The following is a 16,198-nucleotide window of genomic DNA, read 5'->3' as shown; positions in this document are numbered from 1 at the left end:
TTATATAAGGCCCTGATTCTGACAGTCAGTCCAGAAATATATCTCTATATCTTTCAAAAATATTTAACGCAAACTCATAGCAATTCACAGAGTATTAACGCTATCAGGGGCCGTGTTTGTAGAAGGGCATAGAAACTTCAGAGCTGTGTGTTTCAACTGGCTGAGTTTATTGCAGGTATGAAGAAATCCTGCTTCTTCCTCTTGAAAGTTTCTTGTATGCAACCTTCCCTCCTCTTCTCTGTAAAGACCTCCCTGTCATTCACCTGCTCTAAACCTCCTACTAGTTCTGAGTGTCCCCATTCTCTTTTTTCAAATACAAGCAATCCTCTGACTCACCCACTCTCAACTTCCTGTAAACATCTGTGCTGCAATCATTCTTCCTCCCTTTGCTCCATGCTCCCCTGCATAAGGCTCCTTCTATCTTCATCTCCTTGGCAGCTGTAGGCACACAATCCCACTTTTCCTCCCTGCTGGTTGATCTGTCCAAATTCTTGACCAGTTCCCTTCCTCCATGTATAGCAGGGGCCCTGCATAATTCCCAGTCATGCAAAAGAAACAGCATTTCTCGTACATCCATGTAAGTTTCCAACATGACCTGTGTCACTAGCGGGCTCTGGTGGAGGTTTGTGTGTGTGTTGAAGGTCACTGACCTACATTTTGCTCCTTCCCTCCCTTTGTGTCATTTTGAATTACTGCAGAGATTGGACTGAATCAACTTAAAAGAGTCAACAGAGGTAGGTGACGTATCCTGCCAGTTTATCACTATGTTACAAAGCAAGGATGAAGCATGTGAGCCACAGAAACATGGACGCTTCAACATCTGTTCTGATTAAGTATGTACAAAAAAGCTTTGTTGATTAATTTTGCACTGGGCAATACAAAAATAGTTTTCAAAAACTTCTTAAAAAATGAAGTCCTATAAGGTATTTTCTGTTTGATTTGTCCAAAGTTCTAGTCAAGAATAGTAAAAGCACTGCTATCACAAGATATGTTTGAAATGTTTTGGTCTTACTCATTAACGAAAACTTCTTGACTTCCCTCTCTGCAAAGAAATCTGCTTTTTCTGTGCTTACACCTCAGAAGCCAAATACACAGAGACAGAAATAAAAATACAGACCTCTCCCCCCTTCCAGAGATGAATTTACAGGAAAACAAGGTATTACACCACATCTAAAGCCTTCCTACAATTTGTCACAATTAGGTCCTTCTTTCTTAGACACATTTCTTCCTTTTGCATGGCAGCTGATCCCAAAAAGACTAAAACTATTACAGCCACCACAAGAAAGAAAAAGAAGAAAAAAACAATTATTGTGACCTCCTTCAAACAAGTACAAAACAAAGTAATAGCTCATTATACAATATCATGCAAATACACTTCAAAAACCACACGAACCCCAGGGTGTTTACCACACAGAGGCAGTGAGAGAAGGAAGGATGAAAAGAATTGGACAGAATTTGTATGAGCTGCTGAATTAAGAAATGACTTTATGTGTGCACATGGTATGTATCAACTCTTGTCTTTTACCCAGAGAAGAATGCAGATCCCCACAGCACGTAGAGGACACAGAAATACATCATGTATCTCCCCATGCACACATATTCAAAGGTTTTATGTTTTACAAGTGTTAAGGTAAAAAAAACCAAACCTGCAACCCTCTGTTCACTGGCTGTTCCTCACAGATGTGGAGGTATTGACTTTCCATGGGAATGCTGAACTTTTGTTGCATTAAGTGAACAATATTTTGGAGATCTTCTTCAAAGTTCCACTGACAAGCACCACAGAACGCAGCACTCTCTGGACTTACTACTGTGCTATAATGCACAGTAATGCATTTTTAAATGTTTGGCTCTGACTCCTGCTATTCTATGGAACAAGTAGCTATTGATTACTTTTGTGGGGTGAGAAAGTAAGAGTCCCAAGACGCTGCAATTCAGGAAACAGTCAAAGGGATTCATCCATCACAACATATCCTTCCAGAATTCACATCCTTTCAGTCCTTTCTGAGAAACATTTGAGCCCACCTGCCATCTAGGTTCAAAGCTACTATGTGTTTTTCTGTGCATGCACAAACAGGACAAATCAGTTCAGAGACGTGCTGCAATGATTTACTGACTACCAGAAGGCGCTGTTAAGACCACAGTATACACACGTGACCAGAGGAAGGCTACAGGTGCTTTGACCTGCCTTGCTACCACACTCCCATGTGTCACAGTTCTAAAGAAACTGTATTGTAACTGTTGATATAGTTAGATATAGCTTGAGAAAAAAAGACTGATGAGCCAAAAAGAGAGCTCTTGTCTGTTTTTAAACATTAGTTGTTCTGATGAAAGGTATTACTCCTCACCTAATGTCTTACCACTCTTCATGTACCTTTAGGCATAGCTTACATGTTCTCCTCTTTCTTCTTTTGGCTTTACATGAGACGTACAAGGATAAGATAACAGACCAGCAAATGCCAGAGTTAAAAAGCATCACTTAAAGTATTGTTTAAAGCGCATGTTTCCCATGTTTGTGAAATATCCACTTAACGCTTTTGCAGCCTGGCTGTAATTCCCTGAATGATGTCACATCCACCTCAAAATATTAGACGGTTCTCTTCATATAGCTTACTTCCACATCTTCACTCTAACACCTGGATTTGATTTCCTAAACAGAGAATTACTGTAATGATCAGCTTTCATTCCCTCCAAAGAAACATTCAGTAAATCTGCATCCTATGTATTTACATTTTTTCCCTTGTTTCTTTTCCCAAATGCCTAGCTATTAAAATGTGCCTGGGTAATCCTGACTTTTCCATTAATGTTGCAAGCTTTACTATCAGATATGTTCAGACTAACAATAATGTTCCCATCAGCATTTGCTTCAAAATTATATGGGTAAGTCAACTGTTACTCTACAAATTGTAACAGTAATAATAATGTTGGGTTTCTATTTTTGTCCCTTCTTCCTATCAGCAACTTGACTATTAAAGAATATTTCAGGTGAACCTAACTAAATCTTACCTGTCAGATGTTTGATCTTGGTCCAACCATTACACCAACTATAGAACGGTTGAGTGAAGAGTGCAGCTAGATGGCAGTGTGCCAAACAAAAGAATAAATAGATGATTTCTAAAGACACATGGCATAGCATGCCTTAAACAGCATGAAAACCTGAACAAAAACAAGTTGATGTCACAGAATCCATAATATTATTGTGACTGACAAGCTGGAGCCATGTGGTAAATTGAGCCAGGGTAATAAAAACTCCTGTATTTCTTTCTGTTCTAGCAGTGACTCTGTCTTAACCATGCTACATTTTGGGTACTAGCATTTATCTCTATGTAAAACAGAAATGGTGCTATCTGCCTTGGTCTGAAGAACATTGCATGGCTTAATAAAGTGATGTAAATAGATGTGTTAGCTTAAGATCCTCAGCAAAACATGATAGATACATGATGCAAATGAACGTGAACATATACCAACAGGTAAATACGGAATCGAATGAACACAGTATATAAATAGCCTTCTGCTATATGTATAAAAACCTTATATAGTGATAAATCTTAAAAGACATGCACCATTCTCCAGGGCTAGCCAGAACATCAGGTGTCCTGCAAATAGGAAAGGATCCTTCTGCACAGATCGCTAGGCAGTTGCAGTACTGCTCTACAGTAGCACAGCCTAAAGGCTTGCAGAGCTTCACAATTGCCTAACGAACCCTTTCAGTGTAATAACTTCAACACATTCAGTGAAGAATTTCTTTTCCCAGTGGGTAGAAAAAGCAATGCCACCCTGCACAAGAGCTTTATGTTCTCCACAGCTTAACCACACCGTTGTACTGCCTTCTAGGAATTTAGCCTTCATCCATAGACAAGAAAGAGAAAAAAAAGCTACATTCATCTGTAAACTACCCTGTCCTTTACTGCTGTGCTTTTTATTTTGCCGCTGTATTGGACTTGCCTTAATATTTAAGCAGTAGCTGCTACCTTTGCTAGTGCAGGATGTGTGAACATCCCTCCTGTAAACTCCATTTTGGCCAGGACAACTGATCGTTTCAGGATTAAGCATAAATTTCCATTGTCAAACGCTTTAGCCACAGTCTTTTTTAAAATCAATTCATGCAGTTAAAGCTTACACAAGTGAAATGGACGTGAATATTCTGGATACCCAATTTGCTTTTTACAGTCCTATATTTTAAATTCAGATTTTACATAACGTCTAAAATCTGTCATACCACAAGTAACGACCTAAAAGATGCATGTTAAATACATATCTGCTGTGCATTCTTGACAAATGAACTGGTATGCTTTTTGTGTGCTAACACTACATAACACAGCATATCGCTTTGTTTATTTGTACATAACATTCCATAAAGATATCTTTTGTACTGATAGAGCTTAGGCTGGAGGGTCATCATATTACATGTCACTTTCAGAAGATAGGGTTTTTTGCCTGACTATCAGGAAGACAGAAATTCAAGAGAGCACACTGCTGAGATCCCTAAGGGGTTTATTTACTACCTTGACAAAAGCCAAAGACCACTGATGGCTGTACCATGGATGTCACTCCAAGTGACCAGGACATTATGCTGAGATGTCAGAACCTGCAGGAAATCCCACCGTCCCAATGGCCTTTTGCAACAGTAACGGCACCTCGCAGAGAGGTTACCAAACTGACAAATGTTTTTCCTTTCCTCTTTATGGAGAACCAGAGACCTATGAGAAACATGGAAAGGAAGTAACTGTGCAGCCTAATTTAAATGTACAAAGGTAGGAATTTTCCATATGTATTCCTATCAAATCCTTCTAATCTTCACGCTCCTCTTCTTTAAAAAATCTTTAAGTAAAATTGAAGTACATTAAATATTTCAAAGAAAGCCACTAGCTGAACAAATGTATTAATGCAAAATAAACAACATTCAAAGGAGGATTTTTACAGTTAAACCCTCACTACTAATGAATCTATGTCTGTCTAACTTCAGATATCTCACGCAAGCTTATCAAATCCTCAACAGAAAATGAATAAACAGTATACAGTTTGCTTTTTAGAACAATCAAAATATGTGTGTAATGGCCTCAGGTTGTATAAATAATACTATTTTGCTACAGTTATCAAAAATATTTACTTATCTGTTAACTACAACTATTCTGACGTCTGTTGGCAGTGCATGTTAAGGACTCTAAAATCATCCGGTACGGATGCCTAATAGAAACTATTTCACCCTAGAAGAAAGTGAAGTATTCACAATTTATCAAGCCTGTAGCATGTACTTCTTCAGCACAGCACGAAACTTCTTAAAAACATGAAATTCAGTGACAAAAGTGCTTCATAGTGATATTAGTCATGGGTAAGAAACAGTCAGAGGGGTTTGGGGGAACAGGTCTCCTGGACAGATGTGATGATACATAATGAAAACTCTACTTCCTGCAGAATTTTTCTCATCAGCCATTTCTTCTGGACAATCTATGCTTTCAGCCATTGTTTTTATTAGCCAAGGATAAGGTGATGGTCAGGGAAAAGCTTTCCAGCAGCCCCATAGGCTTAGATTTAGAAAACGTTCTGGTCTAACCAGCCAGACAGCAGATTCCTTTTTATTTTTTTATTTAAAAAAAATCACTTGAGCTCCCGTGCAAGATCCTTCTGCAGCTCAGATTACATCAAATGGTGGTCCAGAGATGGGAATGGGGATGATAAAACTAGGTAGAATATAAAAGCGTGTATTTTGCCAGCTTTTCCATTAGGCTCTCAATTCAGGCTTAAATGTAGGTTGAAAGACAGCGTAGCATAAAACCTTTAACTAAAACCTTTAAGTAAAACGTTAACTCTCCAACGCATACCAAGTATCACAACCAACCATTCAGTCACCAGTCTAAACAGGAATCGGGCTGGGACTGGGTTATTAAACTGCTAACTAGTCTCCAGTCTGGAGCTTGTGGTCAACTTCGTTCGCACTTAGAAACGACTGGGGGGGGAGGTTGAAAAAAATTGCCGTCCTCACCTTTCCCTCCCCAAAGGCTTTGGCATCAGGCAGTCACAGGCCACTTTCGGCACAACCTGAGGAGCGGAAACCTGCGGCAAGGAGCTGGGTGCGGGGACAGCTCGAGAGCTTCCAACGGCTGCGAGGGCAGATTCCCTTCGGGCGTGGGAAGGTTGTGCCGCTCGTCCCGCCGCCTTCCAGAAACGTCCGCCGCTCGCGCCCCTGCCCTGAAGGGAGATCGCCGCCCTGAGGGGAGATAGCCTTGAGGGGAGATCACCGCCCTGAGGCGAGCACCGAAGCGCAGCGGCCGCAGGCCGGCCGGGCGGGGAGGCGGGAAGCGCGGTGGGGGTGTCGTCGCCCCCGCCTCCCCGCCCGCCCGGCCCGCGTCCGCCCCCGCCCGCCCGTTCGTACGGCGGCGCGGGCAGGGCCCGCCGCGGTGCGGCGGGCAAGGCTGGGGCGGCGTCAGCGGGCGCGCAGTGCCGGCTCCAGGGCTTTAAAGCAGCGTGTAAGCTGAGATGCTACCACAGACAGCGGCGAGGCGGCGGCGGCCGCAGCAGCAGCTCCCGGAGCCCGGACGGGCGCCCGCCTTTCTCCCCCGCCGCGCCGCGGGGCATGAGAGCGGCCGCCCCGCGGCTCTCGGTAACCCCCGGGCCCCATGGCGACGTCCCGCTCTGCCCGCGCCCTCCTCCTTCTCCTCCTCCTCCTCTTCTGCCCGCCGGCGCTGCGGCGGGGGGCGCGGGGAGGCGGGCAGCGCCCGCGGGGCTGCCCAGCGCCGTGCCGCTGCGAGCAGGACGGCATGCTCGTTCGCGCCGACTGCTCCGACCTGGGGCTCACGGCCGTGCCCGCCAACCTCAGCGTCTTCACCTCTTACCTGTAAGTGCGGGCAGCGGGCGGGCCGGGGAGTGGGCAGCGGCGGCGGGGGCGGCCCCGCGGGAGGGCCCGGGCCGGCCCCCGGCGGTGACAGGAGGCGCGCCGCGTCGGTGCGCTGCCGCGCCGCTGCCCTTTAGGAAACGCCCGACTTCAAATAAGTTTCTAATCGCTTTTTAATCAGCGGGTGGGTTGTAAAGCGTTTATGGGTATCTCGCTATCGGGGTGCCCCGTCCGGCGCCCGGAGGATCGCTGTGTGATGTGCCGTTTAGAGGGTAATTAAAGGCAGCTGCAACAGCAGAAATTCGGTTAGATCCGCAGGGACGTTATCTTCACCTTTGCTTCCCGGGACAGGGCTTTGAACTGCGGTTGCTGCTGATTTAATCTTTAACAGATCTCCCCTCGGGTTGAGGAAAGCGATAAATAAAGCCAGCTCCCAGGAGCCGGGCAGGTGGCTGTGCCGGGGCCGGGCCCGGCCCGCAGCCCCCGGCCCCGCCGCAGCCCTCCCTGCGCCGCCGAGTCCCCGCCTGCCGGGGCGGTCCCGCCGGGCCGGGCTGCGGAGCTCGGACACCGCTCTGCGGTCTGCGGCGCGCTGAGCTGCGGCCTGGGGGGACTGGGACGGCCGGGACGGAGAAACTTTCAGTTAACTAAAAAAGAAAACCCACCCAACACCGTGGGGAAGCTGCTTCTTCGTGTCCTTCTTTTTAGCAGAAGGGTCGTCGTTTAGCCTCGCTCGGTTTTGTGTCTTGCAAGCGCTGGTGCGCCAGAAGTGTTACTTCAGTGGCCTCGTTACTGACTTCGTACAGTTCTCTGTGTCCAGTAGCATGTTAATTTAATGCTTATCGGCCATATCCAGCATACAATGTCTGTTTCTGAGTCTGTTCGTCCATCTATATATTTTGACGTGCTGTTGACATGCTTGCTGCTATGGTTACTGTAAACATGCTTTCCCAGGGTTGTCTGTCTGGGGCACTAAAGTGATAAATCTCAACTCACTTCTCTGTTAATGCCGTACTTCAAAGGACATATGTTGCATCTGAGAAAGTAGGTGAAACTAAACTAGAAATGGCCTAAGAGAAGTACAAACATGACAACATAGACAAGGTAGAAATGAAGTGCAAGCAGTAAAGTACAAAGTATATGTTAGGAAAAAGAGTTTAGTGGAAATGGCATTGATCTAGAAAGATGATGTGCAGCTGAAAGACTTTTCTAAATATTATCCATGTAAATCCTGTTTTGCAATTTGTCTTAATAAGATCAGGTTTAGCTTATTTTATCATAAACATTGTATGTATACTATAATATGAGTATAATATATATTATATATAATTATATAATATATAAATATATGTAAAATAGTAAAAATATTTATTATATATATAAACATAAATTCAAAGTTATTAGTAATGTTAAGAGGCAGGAGTCAGTGTTACTGAATGACCGTTTATGGTAGAGCAGAACTTTGGCTATACGTAATAAAGATACTATCTTTAAGACACGTACAAAGTCTGCCACTGGTTTCAAAAGCAGCAGGTCAGGATTTTGGATGTATGCAAGACACAGTGTTTTCTGGTGCTTTGGAAAGTCGTAAGCAGAAAGATAGATAATGAAGTTATAGAGGCGTAATTAAGTTGTACATACCCTGTGTCAAGAAGTAGATGCCCTAAATTCTTGGTTGATTGGAGGAATGCTAAAACTGGAAAAACATTAGAGAACTCACTGTTTGACTGTTCTATGAAGAAAAAGAGAATGTAAATATGCGTGATGATGTCAAAATACCACTGCTGTGGTCCTCTGCTGTTGAAAAGGTACACAACTCCAGTAACCTGCTTCTCAGTGGGATTGTGATCTGGTCTGCACTTTTGCTTTTAAATCCTCTTGTCCTTCAGCAGGGGAATGTCTTTCTCCACTGAAGAATTCTGCGCTGTTCAGTAGTGTACACCCTGAAGTAAAAAAACCCCACTGTGGGACAGGCAGACTTTTAAATGTTCAAGGCTGCATATAGGCTATATAACAGTATAAAAGACTGGTTCATACACGTAGGCAGCTACACTTACCCTTTTCCAAATTTACCAGGCTGTTTTCCTTGGATTGATTAATTATTGCCTAATTATGCAGAGCTGTAGCTCCTGCCTGCGTTCCGTAAAGAACTGTCAAGTCTCATTTTCTGTAGATGGCTAAGCAATGGAAAATTTTAAAACATGCCTGCTTGTTATAGAGATGTTTGCCTCCCTGAGCTTGGTAGTGGCCAACCAGATGCTCCTTGGTGTTGGTTTTTTTTGTTGTTATTATTCTGTTTTTGGTTTTTTTTTTCCCCAGAAAAACAGAAACCTCATTTTGCGCTGTGACAATTTTTACTTCAGATCAAACCAGGAGATTAAAACTGTGTACTCACATTAACTCTCTTTCCAGCAAGAAAACCCATCTTCTCTTGCATAGTAGATACAGCTGGCCAAAAACGGTCTGTGGTACTACCTTGTGTTAAGTTTGAGCTTTTAAAGTTTTTTTCCTAAACTTCTGTCATTTTTATCTTACCTGGACACTCACGTAGAAAAAAAAAAAAAAGGTAAATGTTTTCTTGGTGTGCACTGGAAATTGTGTGAAAAGTTGAAATGCGGAGGCCATTAAGGTTTGTTTTATGTTGGGACAAATATGTACAGAGCATGATATATTATGGTGACTGAATTTTGCATGTTTTTTATGATGGTGCTTTTGCAGCAGAGCTAAATGTAGTATACCGATGGACCTGCTACACATTTCTCTGCTCTCATTTATATTCCTAGCCAGCAATTCTTGCCTCCCACAAAAAAAATTTTTATTTATGATTATGTGTCTGCTGCCATGAACTGTTAAACTTTTTAAGAGCACAGAAGAATAATCCAGGAGTTTCTTTCCATTCCTTTTTCTTCATTTACTTTTAGGCTAAATAATGTACTCAATGTATTTAATGTAATTCCTGTTGACAAAAATGTGAATTCCATGTGCTGATGAAGGGCAGCATGAAGTCTCTGTTTCAAATTAAGAACATGTCGCTTTCCTATCAGTACACAGTGAAAAGAAGAAGCCAGGATCTGCAGGTCTTTTGTACATGGGGCCCTCGTTATTTCTCAAACCAAGCCTGTAGGTTAGTGAAATATTGTTACCATTTACTGTGATGTGGAAAACTGAGGCAAAGGCTTTCTCAAGTTAGAGGTAAAGTTTATGACAAAGCCAGTAATTAAAGCCAGAACAGCTTATCCTAACTCTATTATTTAACCACAGGCTCACCCTACTTCTCCAAAATAATTACTCATTAAAAATGGTGTCAAATCTGGCAACTCCTGTTCAAGAATATTTAGTATGATGAGTGTAAAAAAACAAAAACCAACCAAACAAAAAACCTTTTCATATCTCGTGTGATGACAACATAGAAGATAACTCTTAAGGATTTTTAGGGTCTCTGTTACGTGTCTGGATAGCACAGAAAGGTAAATTTATTATGAATGCCAGGGCTGTCTGACAGTTCAGATGCTGTATTCTTTGTGACCAAGAACTCTCAATGATAAACTTCATGGAATATTTTAAGTGGAATATTAAGCAGAATATTTTCATAATGTTACCATCTTAGAGTGACATAGACATGCATGCATACATGTATAAATATTGCGGTGTATGGTACATTATGTTTTACATTATAGTTTACTTAATGAATTATTTTGGGATACGTGTTATTTGCATTAAAATGTTTAATTTTGAGTACATTGTAAATATGCATAGTAAGGTTTGGGAAAATCTGATTCATATAATTTTTAATTCGTCATAGAAAGAACTGATTAAGAAAAAATATTTTTCAAAACTATGGTAACAGGTAACACTGATAGTACTACAGTAAAACCTATGCAGACGAAATTAGTGCGTATTACAAGGCGCCTAACATATTAGTCTTCAAACAGGTTTTGGCCTTCTGCTTCATTCATTGCCATAATATTGTATTTGATGATAAATATTCCTGTAGAGCACAGTCAAAACTCTATAGGGTATCAGAAAGTGTTTAAGACTACTAAACAGGAAAAAAAAATTACAGTGGGAGAAAAAAGTTACTTACTTTTTGAAGGTTAAAAGTATATTCCCAGAAATTATCTACACTTCTGAAATAAGAAAGATAGTTGTTTCTGTGTGAGGAATACCCAAAAACAGTATGACCAACTCTTTGGGGTAAATTTGCACTATTGTAGTCATTCTGATCTCACAGTGCAAACTCAGATCTTGTCTGCATCTTCATCTAAGGTATCTTGGGAATGACCACAGTTTTTCAAAGAGATCAAACAGCGAGATATCTTCTTATGAAGTAAGCTTTATAAAGTCTTGTACGACTTCTAGATGCCTTGACAAGATTTAGGTGTTAGGTAGTTAGTAAAATGTCTGCCTTATCTTAGAAAGTACTTCTTTGCATAGCTACAAACTTTGCAAGCCATTTTTGCGCCTTTCCATTTGGAACAAATTAAATGATTGCTGTGTGGTTTCAGTTAATGATCTGAGTCTTGTCCCAGTTGAGGATGATGGTGAATCCAGGTTCTGGATTTAGAATTTAGTGTTAAGTCCCCCTTTTGAAAAGAAAACAGGGCATTTCCTCTCTACACATGGCAACAGTAGGTATGCAAAGGTAAAATGCACACATAGATAAATTAGAGGTACATAAAAACTGAAGAAGTAACAAAATATTTAAAGTTCATGTTTTCCAGTTTTCAAGGGATTTGCTTTAAATTTGAAAACCTAATGCATCAATTCAAAGTTAGTTTCTTTGTGAAAAATTTGAATTAAAAATGTGAATTAAAAATGTGTTTAAGAAGAGAACATGACTCTTCTCACTTGAGAATACAGTGCTAAAAATAACTCTTTACAATGGCTTCCTGAAGAGCCTTGTGCTGCTCAGAAGGGAGGAAAAAGGCACTCACACACTACCCCTCTCCTTTGTAGCGTTTGCTTCGTGGAAGCACTGCATAAATTGACAGGGAAAAGGAAGCTGTCTTTAAGCTGGTAGAATATAAGGAGCTGTCAGGGTGAAGGCACCATCAGTTTGGTTTGGTATCTGAAGTGCGTAGGACAATTGGCTGGGCAGAGGGAGCCCGACTCCAGCTGAGAACGCGTGCACTGGGCTGACCTTCCCAGCCAGCATGCCAGCAGAGATTAGATTTTCCTCAAGTGCTCCCTGGTTAACTCAGTCTTTTCTCCGATGTCATTTGTCTTTCAAATGCTTAAAATTGCTACCAATTTTGCAGCAGTCCAGATCGATTTCTTTTATTCTGTTTGTTGGCCAAGATAATACTTCATCTGGATGCACTGCTTTCTTAATTGTTTATTTAAATCATCTCAATTAATACAATTTAGGGTATTTTCCCTGACTTCCTTGAACTGTCCAGCAGATCTAGATCTGATTCTTTTCCCAGTAAAAAACATGGTAAATAAGGTGTGGTTCCTTTGGCTCCAAGTAAACTGACTAAGGGCAGAACATGATGTGGTGTTTTTGACATACCAAAATAGCTTTAGACTTCAGTTAGAAGAAAAGTTTAAAAAGAATGAGATGTGATCAAAGCATGCTTGCTCCTCAGAGATTTAGCAATTCATGTGGCAAATCCTTATGCTACATGCTCTGTACTTCTTGCCAAAAAGACCTGAGAAACTTCTGTACAATTTCACTGATCAAATGCAGAAAAATTTAGTGCCTGAAGAATTATAAAAGAAATAAATGTAGTTGGGGAGGGGTAGGGCCTGAAATGATGTTACTGTTACTTGTTGAAGGAGCGCTACCCTATTCTCTCTCTTGGAATCGAGGTTTAAATGAAAAATGCGCAAAACTAAGACAATGAACAGCTTCGACTATATATGAGAGTAACTCATGGCGTCCCTGTTTTTAGTCCCAAGAAGCATGTTTTTTTCTAAAGGCCGATGGACAACAGCTTGGAATTTTTGAATTAGAGACCTTGGAGTGAATATTAAAGAAGCAGGCACCCAAACAGAAATACCATCCTGGAATGCCTTTGCCATTTAAATGAAAGAGATCCCCATAAGCTGCTGCTCAAGAGTTGTGATCACTCAAGCTGAGAGAGTGCAAGCCAGCTAGTATTATACTAGGAACCAGCAATACCTGGAACTCCAAGCACGAATGAAATGGGATAGCAGTGCAGATGCCCGGGAACTGGTACAGGGTGTCCCCAGCTTGATAAGGCCTTTGCTCAGGCAACACATTCGCGATACCACCTTCCGGTTTTATTATTTTGCTATGTTTTACCAATTTTTAGCTGTGAGCTTTGGGTTTTGGAGGCAGTGGCCACAGCACTAAGATCCATCCCAGAAAGGACAAGTTGTATTTTCATGGCTAGACACTGCTGCAAAAAATAATTACTCTGAAGTGTATGTAGTGTTATCCAGCAAAGATATTTATAATAATCAGCCACTCCCAAATTAAGATTTTATTGGTAACAAATGGACTCTTAGTTTGAGCCCAATTGTATGATTTGGCTCCGATCCTGCAAATACTTTTCCAGATACTTAACTTCAGTGTCAGGAATGGTTCTACTGAAATTACATGTGCAAATGTTTGTTGGATCAAGGCCTTGACTAATTCTAAAACAATTAGCCCCTTCCCCAAGTATCAACTCATTTGTGTGGAATAGTTTCACTAAGATGTTCTGCTACACTGTCTCATTACACAGCCTAAAGCATTATGTATATCGTAAACCATTTAAAAGACTTTCTTTCAAAATTTTTCAAAATCTTACATAAAATGAATGTTTAATTTGGAATGGACTTGTCTTTCAACAGTGTTAAGTTATGTAATTGCAATGAAGTAATTTTAAGGACATATTTTTGATAAAAAAATTGCTGAAACTTTTTGCATTATATCATAGAAATATAGTCTTTTTGTACAGGAGATATGATACTGTGTGCGTGGATATGTGTGTGTATAGACAGGATTTGGGAAAATTAAAACCAGTATCAATCAGCCTAAAGCAGAACAACTACAGCTCCCACCACACAAAATCTCTCCCCTCTCTTGCAGACACTTGAATAAATGCTTTCTTTTTATTGAAAGTAACCATGCTTACTGATGTTACCAAACTTAAGCATTAAGTACTTCAGTAATGCAGAAGTATTTTCTGGATTGGGGCTTAATTTGTGTAATGATTGTCTATAAACTTAACCCTTTAAGTCTGGTGATTTCTTTTTTCCTGCTTGTATCGTAACAACTTTTCCCATGAAAAGTGTACAATAATTTGATGTTGGTATTTGTGAAGGGGAGGTAGGAGTTAGAGAAGTAAAGCTGGTGTTTAGTACTGCTACTTCTCTATTTTCTTCAGGTTTTTTGCTGTTAGTTCCTTTACCAAATGCTTCAGTCTGCTTTGCTTGAGGATGGAATAGTTACAGCACTGGTATTACACAGAAATAAAACTTTCCTAGCCGTTGTTTCTGCAGCAGTAGGTATCTTAAGATGCCAGTTATACCATGTCTTCTGTATCTGTGATGTTATAAATGCGAGTCTAAGTGAATGAAAGAACAGATGTGAGATTATGTCAGCATTTAGGGAAGTGTAACTGCACAGATTTGGCATTCACTGAGTTTGTAAATGAGTCTCTGTGTACCCTGAGGGGAGAAGTAGGTCATAGCTGGCAAAGGAAGCAAGTAAGATAAGACAAAGTTCTCTCTCGCCCATCACTGAAAGTTACCTGTTCTGAAACCACCTTGATGAGTAACTTGCCTTTGGGCTTGATCCTTGATCACTTTGGCATGGAGGCTGCCTCAGAAATTAAATCTTTCTCCTGTTGGTCTCGCAAGTGATGAGGTTACACTTATGTTTGTGGTGGGGGACAGACCAAATTGTCCAGTATCCAGAAACGAGGTTCATCCTTATGAAGGCATAGAAATCAATGTTTCTTAAACACCCTGGTTTGCAGAGATTGCCATTTTGGAAGCATGAGGAAACGGCAGGAACTGCTTCTGCAAATAGGGAGTATGATCAGATAGCTATAGCTGGGATTCAGATAGCAAGTCCTTTGAGTTCTGCTCCTGGATACAGTAATGAAGTAGTTTACAAAGTTAAGCAAATCATGCAACTTTTCTGTAGTCTTACTGTATATATGTGATGGCTGGGACAACTACCTACATCTGAGTTTGACTAATTTGGTGGAGGCTGATAAATGTTGGAGATCTGTAGATTAAAAACTCTTAATGAGGTGCTAGTTATGAGTATGACATGGTAAAATAAGGTGAAATCCAAAAGGACTTTCTTCTCTTCATATGGATATACGTCTGCCTTTCAGTTTTTCCTCATGGCTATCTATGTAAGCTGAACTCTGTGATATATAAGATTCTTACTGGAACAAATGAAGTCTATGCAGGCATCTGAAAGCAATATTTGACCTGCTGACAAGAAAATACAGGATCCATATGCCTGGTGCAATATGGAAGTATTGCCTGCACTTGTGCTGAAGTTGTGCAAAGACAAGGATTTGGAAGGGGGCCAAAAGAAGTGGAGGTTCAACCCTGTGACCTGACAAGGGTCTTGAGGAGTAAATGCCAGTCTCACAGTGTCCCTGCATAAAGCCTTACTACACTGACTAACTTGCATCAGGCACACACAATTACAGGAAGATTAACAGAAGAGGAAAAAGTGCATTGTGAAGAAAGAGACAGCAGGTAGCTTGGGAATCTGTCTGTATCAGTGCTACAGAGTGGTGAAATGTGGCTCTCATCAGGCAACTTTATCCATTTTTAAACCCTCAGGAGAAGTGGCAGTAATGCAAATCACAGTTTACATTTGTGCCATGTCTGCAAGAAGACTTTGTAGGGTACAGTTACCTTGGCATAGTTGTTACAAAGAATGTTTGTCACTTACTGGCTCTAGTGGAGATGACACCTAAGTATATAGTTGTGGTGGGATGAAGAGTGAGGATTGGCAGTACTGCTGCTGGGTCTTTTTAGAAATTGAGTGTGGGGCACTGTGGAAGAGTAATAGGGAGCAGAATAAGGAGTTCACGTGGTGTTATTTAGGCCTAGCACTGAAAAGGGACAATGTGAAACCTCGTGATCTGAGAATAGCGTCTGGGAAGGCTGTAAATTCCTCAGCTTCAGATTGCCTCTTACCTGATGCCTGTACATATGTAGAGTAGTGTGAACTGCCAAGCACCAAAACTATATTTCCTTCTGGCCAATACAGAAGATGTGAAAAGAAAGGGCAGGACAAGCATCTTCGAACATCCTGTCTGCCTGAAGGCTAGAGACAGTATGGAACACGGCTGAACACATTCTTGAAATCTTGAAGTATATGTTTTTAGAATAAAACAAATGCTTACTGAATACTGATAAGGCAAAAACCTTTTATCTGGAATAGAAAAA

At 41.2% G+C, this 16,198-nt stretch overlaps 1 protein-coding gene and 1 long non-coding RNA gene across 4 annotated transcripts in view; one reads left to right on the top strand and one right to left on the bottom strand.

Moving 5' to 3' along the window:
• LOC142362239 (uncharacterized) overlaps nucleotides 1–6,106 on the bottom strand; it is a 63,584-nt gene extending 57,478 nt beyond the window's left edge. The window contains exon 1 of the long non-coding RNA XR_012764852.1: nucleotides 5,981–6,106. This is a non-coding gene — a long non-coding RNA (uncharacterized LOC142362239). The remainder of the gene's footprint in view (nucleotides 1–5,980) is intronic.
• Nucleotides 6,107–6,560: 454 nt separating this feature from the next.
• LGR5 (leucine rich repeat containing G protein-coupled receptor 5) overlaps nucleotides 6,561–16,198 on the top strand; it is a 97,309-nt gene continuing 87,671 nt past the window's right edge. For all 3 annotated transcript variants that reach the window (XM_075428864.1, XM_075428863.1, XM_075428862.1), the window contains exon 1: nucleotides 6,561–6,832. In XM_075428864.1, coding sequence (XP_075284979.1) covers nucleotides 6,615–6,832 — 218 coding nt within the window. In that variant the 5' untranslated portion in view covers nucleotides 6,561–6,614. The remainder of the gene's footprint in view (nucleotides 6,833–16,198) is intronic.

The sequence above is a fragment of the Opisthocomus hoazin genome, chromosome 8 (genome assembly GCF_030867145.1).
Source record: "Opisthocomus hoazin isolate bOpiHoa1 chromosome 8, bOpiHoa1.hap1, whole genome shotgun sequence".
Taxonomy (NCBI): domain Eukaryota; kingdom Metazoa; phylum Chordata; class Aves; order Opisthocomiformes; family Opisthocomidae; genus Opisthocomus; species Opisthocomus hoazin.
Note: the sequence above shows the minus strand (reverse complement) of the source record. Positions and strands in the feature narration are given on the sequence as shown.